Consider the following 24,350-nt stretch of genomic DNA (forward strand, 5'->3'; position numbering starts at 1 on the left):
AGAAATCGGCAGAGTGTACCCTGGCCGAGCTGGACCTCTTTTCAGCTCCATGACACAATTATCCGTAGAGGATAAAAAATATCAAGAGTACCAGCCGTTATCAGCACTTTCCGGACTCCTCCCCGATTGAATTTTACATACCTGGAGACGGTGAAAAGTACCCCCGATTTAAACGACACGTTGCTTCATCTCAGAGTTAACATTACAGAGAAAGATGGGTCAAACATCCCACCAGATACAGCAGTTGGGCTCATCAACTACCCGCTGAATACAATTTTCAGTCAATGCGACGTTATTCTGGGGATAGATTAATTTCCCCAGTCAAGTGCAACGATCCATATCGGTGCGATTATAGAAACTTTGCTCAACTTTTCAGACTACACGTTAAAGAGTCAATTTAGCCGGTCTGTTTTACAAAGACACCGCAGGCCATGGATTCGGTGGTAATAAATAATGGTCCTAACAGAGGGTTAGTCCAGAGAGGTCAATTCAGCGTAGAATTCGCCGGCGGGACCTTTTGGGCCCATTACATAGTGACATATTTTTCGCGAAAGACTGATGTTAAACTCTGTTGATTTGAGAATTAAACTGATCCGAATAACGATGCATTATGTCTTATGGGGCTGGGCGTGATTCCGAGTTCTGTCTAAAGATAATATCGGCATCGCTGTTTGTTAAAAAGGTCACCGTTTCCCCCTGCGTAACGCCTGGGTCACGCCGAGCCCTGATGAAAGGAAATGCTCTTTATCCGCTCTCACGCGTCTGTGTGAAGACCTATTCCATACCGAAAAATTCCAGGATCTGTAACCAGGAAAACCTATTTCTGGGTGCTATGCCTCGCTATCTAGCTTTAGCCATGGTTCGAGTAGATTCTTTTTCAGGAAGAAGGGACCTATCCCCGTTTAACTTTCTTCATAATGACATTGAATATCTTGCACTGTGTCAGGATGGGAGGCAGCTGCCTGCTAAGGCCTTCCAGCCCCGTTTCAACACAGGCAGCTCAGTTAGAGAATATTACAACATGTTTACATCTACTGGGAGACACCTCAAGGATCTGCCTCTTAGCATTACCCGCAGGGAATTTAACGAAGGTTATTCTTTGTTCGTGTTCAATCTGGGAGCGAACGAAGACAGCGACGCCTTGGCGCCCATTTCCTCAGGGAATTTACGTCTTGAAATGCGCTTCAGGGTCCCTCTGCCTTACACAACAACGTTAATAGTATACGCTTGTTACGATTCCATTCTGGAGATCAACTCTAAAAGACAGGTGCTGGTGGATTATTATTAAAGATATGGATAATCATCAGCTAGAAAGGCTTTTACATCATCTTATAGGAGACACATTCCACGGCGTGTGGGCTTGTGATCAGCTACCATCGCTGAGCCAGACCTTTAACCTGCCAGCCTATTTTATAGTGAACACTCATCCGGCCCACATGCCAGGTCAGCACTGGCTCGCACTGACTTTGGAAGAGGACGGGAGTGCAACTTTTTTCGACTCTTATGGATTTCCGCCAGATTTTGCCCATTACCCAGCGAGCATTTTACAATTTTTGGAAAGTCGTTCAAAGAAGCTACACTACCACAACCGCCAGCTCCAGCATACTTTCTCTATAGTGTGTGGACAGCATTGTGTTTTTTATCTCTGCCACCGCGCATGCGGTTTATCTTATAATAACATTTTGGGCTTGTATCATGTTGACGATGTCTATAAAACGAACCGCATGGTATCTACTTTTGTGAATAAATATCAAAGATGCGTTGCTCGTGAACCGCCAGAATCTTTTCATCATAGTGTATGCTCTTTAAAAATGTTTAAAGATTGTTAACACTTGTAAGAAACATGGAAAACAAACGCTGTAACCATAAACTTGTGATTAATAAAATGCTTTATTGAAAATGACAGTGTACGGAAATTCCCTTCATTTACATCGTTTAAAACCTTAATCCCACGTGACCATCTTGGGGATTTTGTCTTTTTGACGCCGCGATTTTTCTTCAAAACCATCTCCGTCCATTTTGAGTTGTCTGTACTGTTCACGCGCTTTAGGGATTTTTCACCATCGGAAACGGGAATGTTGAGCACTGACAAAGTATTTAAGAAACCAGTCCATCCTTTTGGCATTGTTTGTGTTTCTTCTTATTAGGCGGCTAGATTTTTGAATAAATCTATCATATGAGAGCCTTTTATGACAGAGCCTTTGTAAATAAACCCCCTAGAGGACCATCTCATGTCATTTGGCGGCTAATTTCTGCATAATGTAAGAGCGTTTTCCGGTCGTGCAGGGGCAGGTTTGTTATCACATCGCTTGCAGCCTCATCCAATAGGGATTGGGGGCCGGTGCTGATGCTGCCTGCTGGTGCATCAGCACCATCTACTGGTGCATCGGCAGCTGATGCATCTGATGAGGATGCAGAGTGTTGACTTTCTGCGACATCCGGATGCAGAGTGAGAGTAACCTTTATGACGCTCTTTCTCGCTTTGTTTGAGCAAAGTGAGATAGCCGTAACATCAGCGCTCGTATTTTTTAGCTTTTTCATACGAATTCAATCTTGGATCATTTAATACGGCGCTCATTTTCTCATTCAAATCATCTTCGGCTGTCTGTCTGATGGATGGCTCTGGTCTAGTCATTTTACTCAGCTGCTGGGGCGAAATCAAATACATTTTCTTGGCAGCCTTTAGAGCCATATTATTAATTTTTTCTTCTCCTCTTAGCTTCTCGGAATCAGCCCACCTAGTAGATTTCCGAGAATAGGCACGGCGGCAGAAAGCAGAGGAAGGATAAAACCCCCAGTTTGTTTTTTCAGAACCTGATGTTTACGCTTTAAGCTGGTTTTCTTATCTGCCAACAACCTTATAATATTCTTTTGACGCTTCAGTTGTCTGTATTGAGAAGGGGACACTGTTAGATTCCCTTTCAAAAGATTAAGAGATAATTCGCATAAGGCCTGCAGAAAATCAGGTGAGCAGTGTTTTAAAATGTCTTTGCGCTTTGAAGGCTTCGCGTGGTACAAGGCTTTTAGTAACAGAGCGTTCCTTTTTAACCGCTCCGACATAATGAAGGTCTATTTTGTTTTAGCGATGTAAACCGTCGTCTGCTGGTGGGGAAGTATCCCCGTGCGCACTCTGTAACGTTCTGGGCATGAAGGTGTGAGATCCAGGATTAAATAGCCGTGCGCTGACTTGGTAGCATCTTGAAAACTTTCCAGGAAAAACAGTTTTTGTGAGGGAAACATCTGATGTGCTAGTACCCTCATCTGCAACTGGTCCCGGGGGTTTTTAAATAGCACGAGGTAATTACAGTTTAAACTGATTGTAAGGGGGCAGTTTTACCTTTATGGAATACATTTTGAGTCAACATCATGACGCTCATCTTTTGTGATGTCTGTATTGCAGTCGAATATTTTCGCCACCTCAGGGTGGTCACCTGCCTGAAATATGACGTTGTCTAGGATGACGAGATGTGACTGGTCAGGAGGAAACAGATTAGTGTCGTCAAAAGAATCGGGGAGTCCTTCCAGAAATGTAATTCTTTTATTCATTTTCTTCATTTCATCATACATGGGCTGATAACTTGTATAAATCCATACAATATTTTCTGGTACAGCGTCCATCACACGTTCTCACATTTTTCCAGTACAGATTTAATAAAATAGGTTTTACCACAACCACTAGGACCCACTACCAAACATGAAAATGGAACCTTTAGTCTTGGATCAAAATCAATCTGCTCCATCATGCAGCTAATAACCAAAAGGCAGAGTTGTACCGCAGGAAATACCGCCTCTTGTCGTTACCGACTCTAAACTTTTCTTGAATGTAGCTTTTTTCAACAGAAATCCGTTTTTATCACGTTTATAGTCTGTTGCGCGCGCTTCAAGGAATCTTTCCTTAGACCCCTCAAGATAGCCTTCGACCAATTCTTTTGTGCTGTCAAAATTGATCAGTTCACTGCATTCTCGCCTGTGTAATACCTTTAACTTTCATCACCACTTTTTCTCATTTTTGGTCTGGTAGGCATAACTCTTTGGACCCGCGGCTACAAAGTCATGTATTGTGTCGCCAAAATCATCCGTGAGGTCACCGAGATAATTACCCAGCTCCAGAGGCGTCTCATTTTCTTTTGACACATAGATCAAGCTGTCTGTGTCTACGGAGAATGTTCTGTTGCAGCTTTTCTAAATAACTGTACAATTTCAGACGCCGCGTGCGTGGTAAACGAGCGAGCGGAAAACATTACTGCTTTCGACCTGGGGGACTACACACCTGTCATTATACAACCACTGAATCAGTGCTACGTCGCCGCGGTTTGTTGGTAAAAACGCCACGTGTTTTAGAGTGTATTGTCCAGAAAACACTAAAGTGAAAAAGTGTTCGACCGACTTGACGAGTGTGGTTTGAACCAAATTACTTCTCTGCGCAAACTTGCCCCAAAAGCCGTTCAGACAAGCCTTGGACACCTGTCTCTTTGCCGGATTTGTCTCAATTTTTTCAGCGTTTAACCTGATGCCTTGATGCAATTCGTAGTCTCTGATGTATTTTTTCCTACTCTCATCGTCCACGGCCTCCGCCGGAAACCCTGAAGCTTCCTGTTTACCCTTCAAAAAGGTGTGAATGTACTCGATAAAAAGCGTGCTGCTCTGTGACTCAAAGTGCCACACCTCAGAAAGTTTCGACACCTTGTAACCCATCTGTACCACTTTGTGCAGCTCTGCACTGACCCAAACTCCGGTCAGAGCTCTGGCATCGTCATCATGACTACATGAGTCGCTCTGATTATTAGTCTCTGAGCATGTACGACAGAGCGTGAACACTAATTTACCTTGAGCTGTTTTATAAGGTAACACGGGAAAATACAGACCTCTTGGGGGAATCACGGTTGCTCTGATCAGCCCAAAGTAGTTTTCAATTTCGTCAAAATCTCTGTGAATTATTACCGGATGGCCTAATGGGTAGGAGCCGGTTGCGTTAACGTACGGATACAATGATGTAACATCTACATAATGCACAGATTCGTCTGCACCTGCAGTGTACCGTAGCCTCAATGCGCTGGTAATTCCATACAGTGTGGCTCGAGGAGCCAGAGGTTCAGGTGGATCATATTTCTTCATAAACTCTTGCACCCCGCGCGGTGTTTTTTTCATCAGAGTCCACGCATGCTCCGTCATCACCTCTGTATGCAGTCCATGCGTGGACCTCAACTGATGCAGCTTCTCCTGGCTAGCCGAATGCATTTCCTCAAAGGCGAGCCCTGTCATAGGGCTGATATCGTGGGGTCGGAAACAGGTTGGACAGCCATGATAAAAACATCCTTGAAATTCAAAGGCACAGTCTAACCCCTCTATGGCGGCGTAACCGTCGACAAAATACGTACCAATTTTCTTTTCCCCGCGGTTTAGAGCATGCTGAATGAAAATGTTTTTTGAATACATTAACCATTCCAGCCATTGAATTGAGCAGCTTGAGAATTTTTTGAACTGACGCCTGTAATCGTCGGGCGAAGGAATAGCCAGTGTCTTTTCAACCAGGAAATTTGTGAGAAATACTTTCATTGATGCCGAGGAAATTGTGACGCAGCTGAAAGGATCCACGAGCGTCTCCCCTACAAATTCCTCTCTGAATTTCATGCATCCTTCGCGCAGAATATTTGTGTCGTTTTGACAGTAAAAAACTGCCTCTTTCTCAAAGTTAAAAACACCCCTCGAGGCTTCTTTGTACCAGCTGTAAAACTCGGCCTGCTGAGCCGCGGACATGCTTTCTACACCGTAATCTGCCGGCGGCGGGTAAGGCCCTATATATTTTAGATGCTTCTCTTTGCTAAATTTGTGGGGAAAGAATCCCTTTGATTGATCTGCAAATCCTAACGCTTTCGGCATAGCGGCGAGTTTCATGGTAAGAAAAGACAGAGAGTCGATAAACCTTAGCAGATAATCTGTTTCTGTAAAACAGATTATTTTGCTGCCTTGCATGACAAGCGATGGGGTCATTCCTAAGTCTATCAGGCCTCTGAGGATTAGGTAGCTGTCGAAACCTCTAGCATTGTGTGCGATAAATGTAGCTTTTTTATATTGAGGTTTCCTGAAATTCATGAGAAACTTCTCGACGCAGTCTAAGCCGTAGGACATCCATTCTTCACCCTGTAGAGGTTTGACACACACGAGGTATGGCACATGTTCTCCCTTGTCATTGACAAATGTTTCAAAATCATAAAAGAATATATCTTGGGTCTGATTTTCTTGAAATTTCACCGGTTGTATGTAGCACTGGTGTGGCTCGTCACCTTTGTGGACACCACACACTTTACATTTGAGCCTCATGCATTTGTGCTCTGTACTAGCGGAGAAGAGATATTTGCAATTTGAACATTTGTGAATTTTCTGACATGTACTGAGGGTCGCGTCATTCAAAGACTTTTTGTGTTTAACGTAACACGCGCGTGTACGAGAAGTCCTGTTGCAATCTGCGCAGTATACAGGCTCACTGTACGCGGTATCGCATGTAGGGTCGAGGCAGAGATTGCAATGACCCTGACAAGAGTGGAACTCGCTCCGGCAGTAACCTCGGTAACAGTAATGACATACATTATCAATCCCTAAAAACCCTTTAAGATTTTTTATTCCATAGTAGTGACCATTAAGCAGGAATAAAAACACTGGCTTGTCAGACTTTGGGTATTCTGTTTCAAAATGCGAGAGAGCGCGGTCCTCTTGATCTCTGTAAAAGACGACAATTTTCCGGTTTACTATCTGTTCAAATTTGTTGATGTGACTGAGAGCTACTGCGGTGGCCTCGGTCAGACCCGCTAAATGCTGAAATTCTCTAGCCTGCTCGATGGCTTGTCTGTAGGTGAAGTCAGGGTTGATGAGCAGAGCCAAGCTGATGGCAAAGCATAGTTTATTGTTTACGTTGGGCACTATATGCAAGTGTTTTTTTTTCTTATTAACGATCTCGCTCTCCAGAGTTTTTTTAAGTTTTCGCTTATTTCAACCTGTACGCTGTCATTAGGTCTAACCTCAGGTCTCACTCTCTCAGCTAAGGTGTTAAAATGACTCAAAACATCTTCATAAAATTGCGCCAAGTCCGGTACGTTCCCTAGGGGAGGGACGCTAAAGGTTTGACGGAATTCCAAATTCCCAAAGCGATCGCGTCTTCTCGACTGAATGTCAGGGTTTTCTATTGGCGGTAAGGTGTTTTCTAACGGGGGAATGCCATGGTTACGGCTCTCAATCCCTTGTAATAAGGCGTTTTCTACCATTTGAATGTCATTGTGGTTATGATTTTCAAGCTCTTGTAAGGCCCTTTCTAACGGTTGAAAGTAATCACTCGCAGGCTCTGGTTGTGTCTCTGGTGGTTGTGGTGGCTCTGTGCTGCCATTATTTAAATGCGGTTGATCAGGACGATTGTCTGGGTGGGGATTATTATGATTTAGCTCTTGGATGGCTTCAGCAAGTGATGGTGTTACAAAACGCAGTGGATCCCCGTTTACATCGTCTACAGCAATAACTAATTGTATGGGAATTATACAAGACCGATCAGGCTCCATTTTGCATGTGATAAAAAAAAAAGTCAAAGCTAACACCTTACAACTTTTACATTTGAAGAATTGTCTGCACAATTGTCAGCAGCTTTTGGAGGATCTCCAGCTTGCTTTCCGGATCTCTCACTCGCTGGTGTCGGCGATTGCCCCTCAGTACAGCATCTGTCATAAAATCAGAGAAAATACCTTTTAAATATATTTAATTATCAATACAATAATACTAAGATATGTAAATAATAATTACCTCTGACGGGTTCAGGCCTCTCCCTGACATATCTCACTCGATGAATACCCCTCCGTCCTTTCATAAATCAGAGAATATACATCTTTAATTATATATTTTAGTTATCAAGACAATAATATATACATATATAAATAATAATTACCTCTGAATCGTACAGGGGGACGCGAGGTCCTGGCGACAGGTTCAGGCTCAATCTCTGTTCATTTGGAAAATAATGAGATAATGAGTGAAAGTGCTAATAACTCTCTCTCTCTCTCTCTCTCTCTCTCTCTCTCTCTCTCTCTCTCTCCCCCTACCTGACTTGCTCCCCACACACACACACACACACACACACACACACACACACCATTTGGTTACCCAACCATCATCCAACCAGATGGTCAATCTCTCACATCCCTGCTCTCTAGACCTAGCTCTTTCCCATCTTACATTGTACTTTTTAAAACATGAACAAAACCATTAATCTGCAGTAACAGGTATAACTTAAAAGCACTTACCCATGTCCTGAGGTTGAGTTTGCACAGAGACGGTCTCTGTAATGTTCTGTTCAACTATTTCCTGCTGCTGCTGCTCAGATGCTCTTTCGAGGGCAAGGATTTCTGAAAGATTAAGTTCCACTTCATCGCCATCTTCAGCTGCATTCAGAACCACTACACCATCTTCTTCTGCTTCTTCTACTTCTGCTTCTTCTTCTTCTTCTTCTTCCTCTTCTTCTGCTTCTTCTTCTGAATCAGCGAGGGCCTGGATAGGCTCCTGACCGTTTTCTGTGGATGCTGCAGGCTCAATCTCTGTTCATTTTGAAAATAATATATAACTTGCTTCAATTCAATGTATTTACTTTAAGTGTTAATAACTATCTCTCTCTCTCTCTCTCTCTCTTTCTCTCTCTCCAATCAAAAGACTATCTCCCACAATGCCCTCTTACCCACCACCACCCACACCCCACCCACACCACCCACACCTCACACCCACACCTCACACACACACACACACACACACACACACACACACACACACACACACACACACACACACACACACACACACACACACACACACACCATGTGTTCCCCATCTCCCATCCACCCATTTACAGGTATAATATAAATAATATTTGTCTCCCTCTATCTCACATCTACCCAGTTGCTGGTATAATATAAATAATATGAAAGACCTTACCGGCAGTCATTTGTAGGGTAGCCGTGGGGTGCCCAGCGTTTTCATCTCTTGACTGCATATGCTGTACCGGCTGCCTAAATTCTGTTTCAATCGTGACGGTGGGGACGTCTCGCAGCACAATTGGCTGCCCGTTGGCCCGTGGTCTTTCTTCAGGCATTACCTCCTCAATTTCAATAACCCCTGTAAAGACTGCTGGATTTTGATTGTTATATGCAACGCCTCTGTCATCTATCACGCCATTGGGGAGAGAAAAGACAACATAGGATCAGTTATTTATTAGCTTGATACGTAAAGCATTAAATGATTTAAATAGCCTACCAAAATCGTCATCTGTGATTACGATATCTCTCAAGTCCTCGTCATTGATTTCTGTTAGGAAGAACAGTCATAATGGTTGACCCGGAATATTTCAACACACTTGGCATTAATAATTAATTAATCCATAATAATAATAATAATGTAGAACTCACCTGAAAAGTACTGTGACTGAAGCATTTTGACTCCTCTGAATGAAGTGACGGTCTGTATGCAAAGCCGAGTGGGAGAGTAGGCTGAAAGAAGCACATGTTTCTTCCAAACATGTGGTAAACACTTTATTGCCTATTTAGGGGCGAGCATTAGTGCAGACTTTTGGGGGCTCAGACACTTCCTTGGCCTGTTGTAAGAGGAGACTTACACATTCCTATTTACAGACTTACACACGTTCTGCTCTCACAGTTGCATGAGACTTGTATTGGCTCATTTCAAACGCATCAGTGTTACTCAAACTTACATTCATGCTGTGTGTAGAATGAAAAACCTATCTTTCTCTGTTTCAAACGGGGAAGAAACCCTTTTTATGCTCAAAATTTAACGCTACACCCCTTCTTCTCTCACTGACTCATTTCAAACACAGCCGGATATTTCATCTCTAACGCTCATTGGATCATTTAAATGAAGATCTTTCTACTTCCTGTGTGTCACGCATTGCATCACTTAACACACGTCATTTCCGGGACACGCCTTCCTTCTAGAAGCTTCCAGAACAGTCCAGTCACACACACCTGGAAGGCATCAATCACATTTCTGACAGGTCGTGACCTCTTGACCCCCCAGGTCAAAAGGTCATCCATCAAAATCCCACATTCCAAAGTGACAGTAACCTCCCCTTATTATCTCTAATTATACATAATTTTAGCTTTATATACAGTATGTGTGTGTGTCTCTTGTGTGTGTGTGTGTGTTCCAGATGTTTTATTATAAATCTAAAGATTATGTGATGTTGTATATTATATATGAAGGAATATGAATTGTCTTTAATTCATTTATAATAGTTGTATATTGCAGTGATGTCAGTGTTATAAACTTATTATTATATTTTGGTCTATATCTATAATCTATCGTCTGTTTAATAAACATTATTGATGAACAATCAAACTTGTTCTGATTGTGATTTCTGATTAATTATTATAAGCAACATATCTCTGGGTCTGTAAAATGTTTCTTATGTTAACTTTCAGTAAATAAAGTTGATTTCTAGAGCACATTCAAACACACATTAATCTGACCAAAGTGCTGAATGAAAGAACATAAAAATGTAAATATCAAAACCCAAAAAGAAGATCCCAACACCAACAACAAGCAGCAGTTCCCAAACCCAGAATGATAGACATGATGAGACCAGATTGAGAGATTAGAGAGTTATAATGGGTCTTTATCCCAGATATAAAAACAGAAATGGAGGGAGCACATCTGATATGTGAAGGCAGCAGCTTCCACCGTCGTGGAGCAGCAGCTGGAAAGGCTCTGTCCCATATTTGGCAGTTTGCAGATGATCTGTATCTGTGTTTTATTATAAAGTTAATGAAATAAAAGGTGTTCTACTTTGTCTCAGCTACAGCTCTGAGTCTCTCCCTCTGCTCCCGTTTACCTCACCACTGAGTCTCACTTCATGTCCCGCCCACAACACTATCTGGTTGGTAGACGTTAGACGAGTATCAGCCAATCAGCACTCACCATGGCATGCAGCCGCCTCAAGCAGATGCGTCTCCGGGTGAACCCCCCCCCCCCCTCCTTTAATGATTAAATCTAGAGAGCTCTTTTAATGAGTCATGTAGGAAACTCTAAAGTAACTTTTCAGAGAGGAGCGCAGCTTTCAGCTCAAAGACACACTTAATATGCATATAGTCAAAATACTACTACTGAGAAAAATAAGTTTTGAATGTTAGAAGGTAACGTGTGATCATGACAGGGTGCACATGTTACCTTATCGTCTGTATTAGTATGTTGTATATACACTAACCTTAATAAAGATTATTAGGAACACCTGTAATGTTTCTCGTTAATGCAATTATCTAATCAACCAATCACTTGGCAGCTGCTTCAATGCATTTAGGGGTGTGGTCCAGGTCTAGACAATCTCCTGAAGGTGATCTAAGCAACTTTGAGCGTGGCATGGTTGTTGGTGCCAGACGGGCTGGTTTGAGTATTTCACAATCTGCTCAGTTACTGGGATTCTCACCCACAACCATTTCTAGGGTTTACAAAGAATGGTCTGAAAAAGGAAAAACATCCAATATGCGGCAGTCCTGGGGGGTGAAAATGCCTTGTTGATGCTAGAGGTCAGAGGAGAATGTCCTGTTGATGCTAGAGGTCAGAGGAGAATGGGCCGACTGATTCCAGCTGATAGAAGATCAACTTTGACTCAAATAACCACTCGTTACAACCGAGGTATGCAGCAAAGCATTTGTGAAGCCACAACACGAACAACCTTGAGTCGGATGGGCTACACGAGCAAAAGACCCCACCGGGTACCACTCATTTCCACTAAAAATAGGAAAATTAGGCTACAATTTGCACAAGCTCACCAAAATCAGACAGTTGAAGACTGTAAAAATGTTGCCTGGTCTGAGGAGTCTCGATTTCTGTTGAGACGGGATCCTTCAGTCGGAGCTGGTTAATGTGGCTCGGGAAAGGGAAGTTTGGGGTCCCCTGCTGGATTGATGCCTCACATATGACTCTACCATAAACAGGTCACCATTTATATAAGTGGGTGTGGCTAAGCACAGAGGGGCGGGCCAAACAATCACCAATGAAGAAGGAAGTCTCTGCCGAGTTCAATGATAACTCACACAAGACTCTACCTTAAACGGGTCATTAGTTATAAAAGAGGGCGTGGCTAAAGATTAGGGGGCGGGTCAAACCATCACCAATGAAAAAGGAACTCTGTGCTGAGTTCAATTACACCTCACACAAGACTCTACCTTAAACGGTTCAAATGTTGAGTAAGTGGGCGTGGTTAAAGTATAGGGGGCGGCTCAGTATCACATGTAGACCACACATTAAAAGTTTCATGTAAATCGGATGATGTTTGTCATATAAGGCGCATTTCCTGTTGCCGGGGGGGTGCTATGACCAAAAGTCAATTTTGGCCTGTAGGTGTCCTCAGGCCTGGACCCTTGTCCATCGTGAGAAATTTCAGGCAGATACGACAACGTACACTCAAGTCACTCAACTTCTTTGTTCATCGCTAAACACTCAAAATGGCCGCCACGCCACGCCCACAGCGTCTGACGAAAAGTTTTTCTTTTAATAACTTTTCATCTTTAGCATCTTAAGATGGCACAGACCGAGTTTGAAGTTGATCAGATCAAATCTCTAGGAGGAGTTCGTTAAAGTACGACATGTGGAAATGGCCAAAATCGCACTAATTCCGAACTTTGAAATCAAAATGGCGGACTTCCTGTTGGGTTTAGGGTATGGCTGTAATGATGTTTTTTGTACATCTTGACATCTTACATATGTGTACCACGTTTCGTGAGTCTATGTTAAACCCACTGCAGGGGCTCAATTTTCTTAACTTTCTAGGGGGCGCTAGCAAGCCATTTTTGTGCGCCTATTCCCGAAACCCTTAAAATACATAACTTTTCACCAGAATTGATGCGACCGCCAAATTTGGTGAGTTTTTGAATATGTTAAGCCCCTCAAAAAGGCAATTCATTTGACGGGTAAAACAATAATTCCTTCAGTTTCAATAGGGCCTTCGGCGCTGTCGGCGCTCGTACCCTAATAATTGGAGTAAATTAGTTATAGCCAGAGCAAATTTCAACTCAGACCACTCAAACTATATTAAACAAAAAATATATGTATTTCAAACAAAAAATGCATGAATTTGGGAATAGACCAGGGCAACTATTGGCACATTATTTGAAAAAGGAACAAGCTAAGAGAACTATAATGGCTATTAAAACTGAAAATGAAGTAACATATGAGCCATTAGAAATTAATTTAAAAAGTTTTCAGTCCCTGAGGCAACAACCTTTTTAGACCGTTTGGATCTACCTCAGGTTAGTCTCAGATCAACAAACCATTAATAAAAATTTGTCTGAGGAAGAGGTGTTTTCTGTAATTAAATCATTACCAGCAAATAAATCTCCAGGCCCGGATGTTTTTTCTGGTGAATTTTATAAAACTTTCTGGCCACAACTTAAATTAGTTTCTATGTTAATGTTTAATGACTTCTCTAGCCATAACATTCTTCCTGTTTCTATGAAAACAGATAGAATCTCTGTCATACTGAAAGAAGGTAAAGACCCTCAAAGTTGTGCCTCATATAGGCCTATAAGTTTGCTTAATTGTGACTATAAAATTATTACAAAATTGTTATCGAAGAGATTAGAAATAATTCTCCCCAAATTAATAAATTTAGATCAAACTGGATTCATTAAAGGCCGTTACTCATCTGATGAACACTAGACGACTGTTTAACATCACACATTATATCACTTTATGCCGATGATATCCTATTATTTGTTACTGAACCTATGTCAACTTTGCGCCATGTTTTGGTAGATATTCAAATATTTTCTAAGACTTCAGGGTATAAGGTTAACTTACAAAAATCAATTGCTTGCCCTCTTAAGATTCCAAATCAGGAAAATGTTAAGAGGGAATGCCCCGTCTCTTGGTCAGTATGTGGTTTTAAATATCTTGGAGTACAAGTGACACCTACTTTGGACAAACTATTTAAGGGAAACTATAACACTCTGCTGGAGGAATGCAAAAAGAAACTTCAGACTTGGTCTGCTCTCCCACTGTCTCTTATTGGGAAAATTAATGTTATTAAAATGAGTATACTTCCTAAGTTTATTTATGCTTTTAATATGTTGCCATGTTATATCCCCTTTTCTTTTTTTAAGTTAATTAATAGTTGTTTAACAAAATGTATATGAAACAATAAAACCCCAAGGATTAAGCTGTCCACTATAACAAAATCATCTTTAAAAGGGGGGTTAGGACTTCCAAATTGTTTATGGTACTACTGGGCTTGCCAAGTTAGAAATATTATAAGTTGGAAGTTGGGAACTAGTTCTCTTTGGGTAGCACTGGAATCACTAACATGCTATCCACTGGAGATCACAACAACACTTTATGTTAACAAACTGTAGTCCCTGATGAATGTAGAGGGGTTCCCCCCTTTACAAGCCACATTGAAAGCTTGGCAGGACTGTAATAGGTATCTGAGCACAGATGGTCATATAAATCTTTTACTGCTATTTGTGCAGAATATCAAATACCTAGAACAGATTTTTTAAATACTTGCTGGTTCGTCACATCATTGTATCTTCATATAAAAAGGGACAAATTAGATTCTATCCCACTGAGCTGGAACGGTTCATTATTTCTGCTACTTCGCTTAAGTGTAAGATTTCTCACTTTTCACACTAGAATTTAGTCTGAAAGTTCCCAGAATTCTTTTTCTTCTTTGAGAACAAATTGGGAATTAGAGCTTAAAAAGAAGTTTAGTGAAAAAGAATGGCTAACTCTGTGTACGGAATTGACCTTACACACACACAGAGAGACACACACACACACACACACACACACACACACACACACACACAGAGACACACACACACACACACACACTCACACAAACACACACACGGACGTTGAGTTCAATGACCTGAAACAGAATCAGGTAAAAGTGAGAATGTTTTATTTGCCAAAAGGCTGAAATGACTCAGCGGTTTCTCTTGTGTGTGATTAAGGCTTCAGACAGCAATCGCTGATATGTTTAAGACATTTTAATAAATGAACAGTTAGTTTGGTCCTTTAAAGACAGCGCCACTCAGGAGCGTCTCTGATTGGTTCAGGAGCGTCTATGTCTCCGCCCCATCGTTACTTTTTACCACTTCCTCCAAATATCAGCTGCAGTTCATACAGGAAATAAATATCTTTTAGTACAAAAGTTAATGTTTCTAGAAAGAGTTAAAGGTTCTGCTGCGTCCAGAGGAGCTTGTGATTGGTCGGCCGGTCAGCGGGGTCAAAGGTCACACGGAGCCGACTGGATCCTTCTGTCCTCTCATGTAGAACCCGGGCCGGCTGGGTTTCAATCCTTGAGGTTGTCCAAAGACAAAAACATCCTACCGTAAAAAAGTCTAAAGTTCAAAAGGGACAAGCATTACAAAAAGCGCCAAAAAAAATGCCAAAGAAGCACCCAAAACACGGGCAAAAAAGGGTTAAAGAAGCACCCAAAAAAGGATTGAAAAAACGCTGAAAAAGGGTTAAAGAACGGTTAAAAAAAACTAGGGGTGGTACGGTTCATGAAAAAACACCCGAACCGCTCGGTTCGCTAGTCTCGGTTCGGAGCGTGTGTGTACCGCACGGTTCGTCAGTACACTGTTAATGGTCACTAACCTCTTACTGCCGTAGTGCCCACTTTATACACCTATGTTAAAACACTTACTGGAAATGACGAGCGGGATGGGCGTGACAAACGCAACCCATGGCAGCTGATTGGACGATTGCGTCACATGGGTCTGGCTGGTCCCAAATTTCAAAGCCAGACTGTCATGGCGGCTCGTTCAGAATACGATCTCATATTGTACTAAAATAGTTCACCGAAACGTGTTTCTGAAAACATTTTAAGCGAGAAATAGGCCATGCAGTTGCTGAATCTGTCTTCATTTCAGATCGACAAAGGTCAGTTTAACAGATTTTCATCAGATTTTGAGAGACACCGTGCCGACCGCTCCTCAAGTGGAGTGGCGCACTGCTGGTCACGTCACCTGCAGAGATGGGAGAGAGGCTGCCCAGAGCTGGAGGATGCGCCAGCGTCGTTTATAGTCTGGTGTGTGGGAACATTTTGGATTTCACGTTACCTATGATGAAATAAAACAATATAGAACTGCCACTGTGTGCACGTTTTGTGCAACATGCATTCAATATGCAAATTTTAGCTATATGCTGAAGTATATTCTGGAGTGATAAAGAAAAAAATAATAACCGTACTGAACCGAAAACCGTGACCCTAAAACCGTGATACGAACCGAACCGTGGGTTTTGTGAACCGTACCACCCCTAAAAAAAAAACTTAAAAAACTGTCAAAAAGCGCCAGAAAAAGCGTCCAAAGTGTTAAAAGGGTAATAAAACAGCATCAAAAGCTTCAAAGGAAAAGGAGTTTGTGTGGAGGTTGGTGTGGTCACTGAAGACAGACAGAAAGACAGAAAGACATGAAGACATGAAGACAGAAAGACACAAATAAAGACATGAAGACAGAAAGACATGAAGACAGAAAGACACAAATAAAGACATGAAGACATGAAGACAGAAAGACACAAATAAAGACATGAAGACAGAAAGACATGAAGACAGAAAGACACAAATAAAGACATGAAGACAGAAAGACACAAAGAAAGACATGAAGACAGAAAGACATGAAGACATGAAGACAGAAAGACATGAAGACAGAAAGACATGAAGACAGAAAGACACAAATAAAGACATGAAGACAGAAAGACATGAAGACAGAAAGACATGAAGACAGAAAGACATGAAGACAGAAAGACATGAAGACAGAAAGACACAAATAAAGACATGAAGACAGAAAGACATGAAGACAGAAAGACATGAAGACAGAAAGACATGAAGACAGAAAGACAGAAAGACATGAAGACAGAAAGACATGAAGACAGAAAGACATGAAGACAGAAAGACATGAAGACAGAAAGACATGAAGACATGAAGACAGAAAGACACAAATAAAGACATGAAGACAGAAAGACAGAAAGACATGAAGACAGAAAGACATGAAGACAGATTCTGCAGATTCTAAAGAAATGAGACCAAAGGGAGAACGTGAACGCGTGTCCTCTCCACACAGAGAGTCTCTGACTCGGCAGACTTGTTCTAAACGTTCTGTTTGGGTCTGAAGGTAAGACAATGTCAATAAAGGTTTAAAAGTCTCTGGTGGCGGTGGATCCATGTTAGGCCCCGCCCTCTCCGCCTCCCGGGTGAGATGACAAGGCACTAGCGGGTCCTGGTATTGGTCCAATCACAGCGAGCGTCAGATGTGATGTCACAGCATGTGGCTGTGTTCAGGGTCAGAGGAAACGTCCGTTATCACATCGCTGCATCTGGGACATCAAAGACAAAGCTTTGACTTCTTAGAATCATTATTATACTCATGATGACATATCTAACGAGTGTCCAAAGCATCAAAAGCATCAAAAGCATCAAAAACATTAAAAACATAAAAACATAAAAACATAAAAACATAAAAACATAAAAAATGTTTAAAACGAAAAGCAGAAAAGAAAGAGTCACCTGACGGCGTCTTCAGGCCTCGCTGGCGCTGCTGTTCCTGTTGATCTCTCGGATTCCCTGAAGGATCCTCTTAATGTGACCTACTTTAGTTACACCCAGATCCTACACACACACACACACACACACATAGACAGACACACACACACACACACACACACACACACACACACACACACAGAGACACACACACACACACACACACAGAGACACACACACACACACACACACACACACACACACACACACACACACACACACACACACACAGACACACACACACACACACACACAGAGACACACACACACACACACACACACACAAAGAGACACACACACACACTGGAATTACTGGAATTGTTGGGTCTTTGTAAATTATAGAGTGTGGTCTAGACCTACTCTATCTGTTAATTATAGTGTGTGGTCTAGACCTTCTCTATCTGTAAATTATAGAGAGTGGTCTAGACCTACTCTATCTGTTAATTATAGAGTGTGGTCTAGACCTTCTCTATCTGTAAATTATAGAGAGTGGTCTAGACCTACTCTATCTGTTAATTATAGAGAGTGGTCTAGACCTACTCTATCTGTTAATTATAGAGAGTGGTCTAGACCTACTCTATCTGTTAATTATATAGAGTGGTCTAGACCTTCTATCTGTTATTTATCTAGCTAATATATAGAGAGTGGTCTAAACCTACTCTATCTGTTAAATTATAGAGTGTGGTCTAGACCTACTCTATCTGTAAATTATAGAGAGTGGTCTAGACCTACTCTATCTGTTAATTATAGAGTGTGGTCTAGACCTACTCTATCTGTTAATTATAGAGAGTGGTCTAGACCTACTCTATCTGTAAATTATAGAGAGTGGTCTAGACCTACTCTATCTGTTAATTATAGAGTGGGGTCTAGACCTACTCTATCTATAAAGTGTCCTGAGATAACTCTGTTATGATTTGATACTATAAATAAAATGACATTGGCTGTGTGTCAGTATACCGCTAACGGTCACTGACCACTTCCTGCCGTAGCGCCTCTTTGGATGGTTGGCGTCGTCCCAAACCGACCACTTACGTTAAAACACTGACCGGAAATGACAAAAAATCTGACTTAAATCTTTTAAACTGACCCTTGTCGATCAAAACAACAGACAGATTCAGCAGCTGCACGGCCTATTTCTCGCTTAAAATGTTTCCTTTAAAATGTTTAAAATTCGAGATCGTATTCCAAACGAGCCGCCATCTGGCCGCCATAAATCTCGGTTGTAAAATCTGCGAGAGTTAGACGCACGTGATGCTTTCGTCCAATCAGCTGCCGGTCGACGTCCCTGGTCCCTCCCCTTTCCGCTGCGTAGTCCAGATGGCGCCCGTTTAGTGAGCGTAGCGTCCATCGTTCTACACTGAACTTTTTGACGTTTTTTAGGGGAACATCCTGGTACTTTCAGTGCTCTGACTTTTACGTTATCTCCACGATAAACTTAAAACTCAGTGTTTGAAGTGTGACAGTAGGCGCTTTGAGACCCAGCCATTGAATTTTATTTAAAGCGACTTCCAATAAGATGAATTAGCAGTTAGCAGTTAGCGGTTAGCAGTTAGCAGTTAGAGTTAGCGGTTAGCTGTTAGAGTTAGCAGTTAGCTGTTAGAGTTAGCAGTTACGCTAGCAGTTAGCAGTTAGCGGTTATCAGTTAGAGTTAGCGGTTAGCTGTTAGAGTTAGCGGTTAGCTGTTAGAGTTAGCAGTTAGCGTTAGCAGTTAGCGTGGTACCTTCAGGTCCCTCCTCTCCAGGTGGATGAGTTCGGCTCCGCGGACGTCGTGTCCGATGAAGATGTCTTTATACTCAGAGAGACACAGGAAGTCCAGCCACGCCCCCACCTCCTCTGTCCCCCACTGGTGAACTGAGAGACAGACAGGAAGAGGGTCAGACAGACAGGTAGAGGGTCAGACAGGTAGAGAGGGCTGACCTGGCAGAGACAGACAGACAGAGAGAGAGACAGGTAGAGAAACAGATAGGTAGAGAGACGACAGACAGACAGAGAGAGACAGACAGGTAGAGAGGGCCTACCTGGCAGAGAAAGAGAGAGAGACAGGTAGAGAAACAGATAGGTAGAGAGACAGACAGGTAGAGAAACAGACAGGCAGAGGGTCAGACAGGTAGACAGGCCTACCTGGCAGAGACAGAGTAGCGCAGGTCTCTTTGTTTTTGTTGTTTTTGTCTTTTTTGAACTTCGGGACGAGACGAAACTTTGCGCTCCGACTGCGTTTGGAAAAATCTGTCAGAGGACCCTAAAGACAGAGAGACAGACAGGTTGATACAGACAGGTTCATGCAGACAGACAGACAGATAGACAGACAGACAGACAGGTCCATACAGACAGACAGATAGGTTTACCTCGTCGATGACGGGACTGAGCCAGGGAACGTCAGCGAGTCGTCGGAGCTGCTGAGACACCGAACTCAGAGCTGCAGTCAGCTGTTCCTGCTGGGGAGGATCCAGCTGCTACACACACACACACACACACACACACACACACACACACACACACACACACACACACACACACACAGATACACACACACACACACACACACACACACACACACACACACACACACACACACACACACACACACACACACACACACACACACACACACACACACACACACACACACACACACACCCCTTTATATTTTAGCATTCAGAAACTGTGAACTTTTTGGGCTCACTACGACAGAAATGTCTCAAACATCTTCAGATGATTTATCAGAGACATGCAGAGAGAGAGACAGACAGCCAGACATACAGACAGACAGACAGACAGAGAGACAGTTACCATGGACATCTTCCCAGCCAGCAGCAGTTCAGTCTCACTGAGTAAGGCTTTGACGTTGCTGACCATCTGAAGGACCAGACTGCAGCTCAGGGCCTGGACAGAGAGACAGACAGAGACAGAGAGACAGAAGGACAGAGACAGACAGACAGACATAGAGAGACAGAGAGGGAGAGAGACAGAGACAGACAGAGAGGGAGAGGGAGAGAGACAGAGACAGAATTACAGAGAGAGAGAGAGAGACAGAGACAGACAGACAGACACAGAGACAGATGGACAGAGAGACAGACAGAGAGACGGAGAGAGACAGACAGACAGGGAGAGAGACAGACAGGGAGGGAGACAGGTTCAGTATATGATTTGATTGAATAAAACCAGAGATTATATTCACTTTTATTTATCCAAGAGGACAGAACAGAGTCCAAGACAGAGTCCAGCACAAGACAGAGTCCAGCACAGGACAGAGTCCAAGACAGAGTCCAAGACAGAGACCAGGACAGAGTCCAGCACAAGACAGAGTCCAGCACAGGACAGAGTCCAGCACAAGACAGAGTCCAGCACAAGACAGAGTCCAGGACAGAGTCCAGCACAAGACAGAGTCCAGCACAGGACAGAGTCCAGGACAGGACAGAGACTACAGAGGCAGTTTGTACCCCGGAGGTGTTGGACTTGGCGTAGACCACGTCCATGGCCTTGGAGCTGGCGTTGACAGCGTGAGCCAGTTCCTGTTCCAGACTGTGATGAGACTGGGCCACCTCCCGGATACTGGAACACAAAACACCATCATTAATATCATTCATATAATTAATATCAATAACATCAAAGTGTTATCTGTGTAGTGTTACCTGTGTACCTGTGTAGTGTTACCTGTGTACCTGTGTGGTGTTACCTGTGTACCTGTGTAGTGTTACCTGTGTACCTGTGTGGTGTTACCTGTGTACCTGTGTGGTGTTACCTGTGTACCTGTGTAGTGTTACCTGTGTACCTGTGTAATGTTACCTGTGTACCTGTGAAATGTTACCTGTGTACCTGTGTGGTGTTACCTGTGTACCTGTGTAGTATTACCTGTGTAGTGTTACCTGTGTACCTGTGTAGTGTTACCTGTGTACCTGTGTAGTGTTACCTGTGTACCTGTGTAGTATTACCTGTGTAGTGTTACCTGTGTACCTGTGTAGTGTTACCTGTGTACCTGTGTAATGTTACCTGTGTACCTGTGTAATTTGTGTAGTGTTACCTGCGTACCGTGTAGTGTTACCCTGTGTACCGTGTAGTGTTACCTGTAGTAGTTCACCTGTGTACCTGTGTAGTGTTACCTGTGTAGTGTTACCTGTGTACCTGTGTAGTGTTATCTGTGTAGTGTTACCTGCGTACCTGTGTAGTGTTACCTGCGTACCTGTGTAGTGTTACCTGTGTACCTGTGTAGTGTTACCTGCGTACCTGTGTAGTGTTACCTGTGTACCTGTGTAGTGTTACCTGTGTACCTGTGTAGTGTTACCTGTGTAGTGTTACCTGTGTACCTGTGTAGTGTTACCTGTGTAGTGTTACCTGTGTACCTGTGTAGTGTTACCTGTGTACCTGTGTAGTGTTACCTGTGTACCTGTGTAGTGTTACCTGTGTACCTGTGTAGTGTTACCTGTGTACCTGTATAGTGTTACCTGTGTACCTGTGTGGTGTTACCTGTGTAGTGTTACTGTGCCGTGTAGTGTTACCTGTGTACCTGTGTAGTGTTACCTGTGTAGTGTTACCTGTGTAGTGTTACCTATGTGGGGTTACCTGTGTACCGTGTAGTGTTACCTGTGTGTTACCTATGTGGGGTTACCTGTGTACCTGTGTAGTGTTACCTGTGTAGTGTTACCTGTGTACCTGTGTAGTGTTACCTGTGTAGTGTTACCTGTGTACCTGTGTAGTGTTACCTGTGTAGTGTTACCTGTGTACCTGTGTAGTGTTACCTGTGTAGTGTTACCTGTGTGGGGTTACCTGTGTAGTGTTACCTGTGTGGTGTTACCTGTGTAGTGTTACCTGTGTACCTGTGTGGTGTTACCTGTGTAGTTTACCTGTGTCGTGTTACCTGTGTAGTGTTACCAGTGTACCTGTGTAGTTACCTGTGTAGTGTTACCTGTGTAGTGTTACCTGTGTACCTGTGTAGTGGTACCTGTGTAGTGTTACCTGTGTAGTGTTACCTGTGTGGGGTTACCTGTGTAGTGTTACCTGTGTGGGGTTACCTGTGTAGTGTTACCTGTGTAGTGTTACCTGTGTGGTGTTACCTGTGTGGTGTTACCTGTGTACCTGTGTGGTGTTACCTGTGTAGTGTTACCTGTGTAACTGTGTGGTGTTACCTGTGTGTGTGTGTGTGTGTACCTGTGTATGAGAGCTCCAGCTGCCTGTCCCAACTCGCTGACGAGCGCCGTCTCTTCCTCGGAGACGATCTCCGGCTGTGAGGACGCGGCCGGCGGAGGGGGGGGCGACCGGACAAACTCACACTTCTGTTTGTCCTCCCAGGACTTCAGGGTGCTCTCGAACGCCTAACACACACATACACACACACACACACACACACACACACACACAGACACACACACACACACAGATATACACACACACACACACACACACATTTTGCCTCAAACAAATAAGACTGAGTGACATGCAGCATCTCTGTTCACGGTCTGGGCCAGGGTCTGGGTCTGGGTCAGTACTCACTCTGTCTCTGGTCTGGGTCAGGGTCTGGATCTCTGTCAGTACCCACTCTGTCTCTGGTCAGGGTCTGGATCAGTACTCACTCTGTCACTGGTCAGGGTCAGGGTCTCTGTCAGTACCCACTCTGTCACTGGTCAGGGTCTGGGTCTCTGTCAGTACCCACTCTGTCTCTGGTCTGGGTCTGGGTAAGGGTCTGGGTCAGTACTCACTCTGTCTCTGGTCTGGGTCAGGGTCTGGCTCAGTACTCACTCCGTCTCTGGTGGGGGTCTGGGTAAGGGTCTGGGTGGGGATCTCTTTCAGTACCCACTGTGTCTCTGGTCAGGGTCTGGGTAAGGGTCTCTGTCAGTACTCACTCTGTCTCTGGTCAGCGTCAGGGTGGGGGTCTCTGTCAGTACTCTGTCTCTGGTCAGGGTCAGGGTAAGGGTCTCTGTCAGTACTCACTCTGTCCCTGGTCAGGGTCTGGGTAAGGGTCTCTGTCAGTACTCACTCTGTCTCTGGTAAGGGTCAGGGTGGGGGTCTCTGTCAGTACTCACTCTGTCCCTGGTCTGGGTCTCGGTCAGTACTCACCCTGTCCCTGGTCACGGTCTGGGTCAGGACTCACCCTGTCCCTGGTCAGGGTCTGGGTGGGGGTCTCTGTGAGTACTCACTCTGTCCCTGGTCAGGGTCTGGGTCTCTGTCAGTACTCACTCTGTCCCTGGTCAGGGTCTGGGTCTGGGTCAGGACTCACCCTGTCCCTGGTCAGGGTCTGGGTCCGGTTCTTGTGGATGATCTTGATGTAACCTGGAGGCTGGACCCAGGCCTCCCCGTCTACCTGCACCGGGACGCCTTCATCACCCAGGATAGTGATCTTCACCATCCGGCACTGAGACAGACAGACAGGCAGTCAGACAGACAGGATAGTGATCTTCACCATCTGGCACTGAGACAGACAGACAGGCAGTCAGACAGACAGGATAGTGATCTTCACCATCCGGCACTGAGACAGACAGACAGGCAGTCAGACAGACAGGATAGTGATCTTCACCATCCGCACTGAGACAGACAGACAGACAGACAACAGGATAGTGATCTTCACCATCTGGCACTGAGACAGACAGACAGGCAGTCAGACAGACAGGATAGTGATCTTCACCATCCGGCACTGAGACAGACAGACAGGCAGTCAGACAGACAGGATAGTGATCTTCACCATCCGGCACTGAGACAGACAGACAGGCAGTCAGACAGACAGGATAGTGATCTTCACCATCCGGCACTGAGACAGACAGACAGGCAGTCA

General features: G+C 43.7%; 2 protein-coding genes and 1 pseudogene across 2 annotated transcripts in view; 1 reads left to right on the forward strand and 2 right to left on the reverse strand.

Annotated features, from left to right (window-relative positions):
- Positions 1-24,350, forward strand: part of LOC120543706 — a 301,907-nt pseudogene that overhangs the window by 187,843 nt on the left and 89,714 nt on the right.
- LOC120543940 (histone acetyltransferase KAT6B-like) lies at positions 7,582-9,403 on the reverse strand. Its single transcript, XM_039777372.1, has 6 exons — positions 9,283-9,403; positions 8,965-9,192; positions 8,283-8,573; positions 7,928-7,981; positions 7,786-7,842; positions 7,582-7,703 (listed from the first exon to the last, which is right to left on the reverse strand). Exons 2-6 carry the CDS (start codon positions 9,119-9,121, stop codon positions 7,594-7,596), a joined length of 669 nt encoding a protein of 222 aa, XP_039633306.1. The 5' UTR covers positions 9,122-9,192; positions 9,283-9,403; the 3' UTR covers positions 7,582-7,593.
- Positions 16,993-24,350, reverse strand: part of LOC120544569 (diacylglycerol kinase delta-like) — a gene marked incomplete in the record, with an annotated part of 49,970 nt that continues 42,612 nt past the window's right edge. The window contains 9 exon segments of the mRNA XM_039778440.1: positions 16,993-17,361; positions 17,552-17,653; positions 19,308-19,438; positions 19,709-19,826; positions 19,933-20,040; positions 20,378-20,470; positions 21,028-21,139; positions 22,733-22,896; positions 23,799-23,933. Coding sequence (XP_039634374.1) covers positions 17,564-17,653; positions 19,308-19,438; positions 19,709-19,826; positions 19,933-20,040; positions 20,378-20,470; positions 21,028-21,139; positions 22,733-22,896; positions 23,799-23,933 — 951 coding nt within the window.

Source organism: Perca fluviatilis, chromosome 2 (assembly GCF_010015445.1).
Source record: "Perca fluviatilis chromosome 2, GENO_Pfluv_1.0, whole genome shotgun sequence".
NCBI classification, from domain to species: domain Eukaryota; kingdom Metazoa; phylum Chordata; class Actinopteri; order Perciformes; family Percidae; genus Perca; species Perca fluviatilis.

Excerpts from the sequence above, each read along its gene's own strand:
- LOC120543940 (XM_039777372.1), bottom strand. The coding sequence starts at position 9,121 with ATGCCTGAAGAAAGACCACGGGCCAACGGGCAGCCAATTGTGCTGCGA. Across the intron at positions 7,982-8,282 it reads AACTCAACCTCAGGACATGG|AGATTGAGCCTGAACCTGTC; the intron begins GTAAGTGCTTTT and ends CCAAATGAACAG. Across the intron at positions 7,843-7,927 it reads TCCCCCTGTACGATTCAGAG|GACGGAGGGGTATTCATCGA; the intron begins GTAATTATTATT and ends GATTTATGAAAG.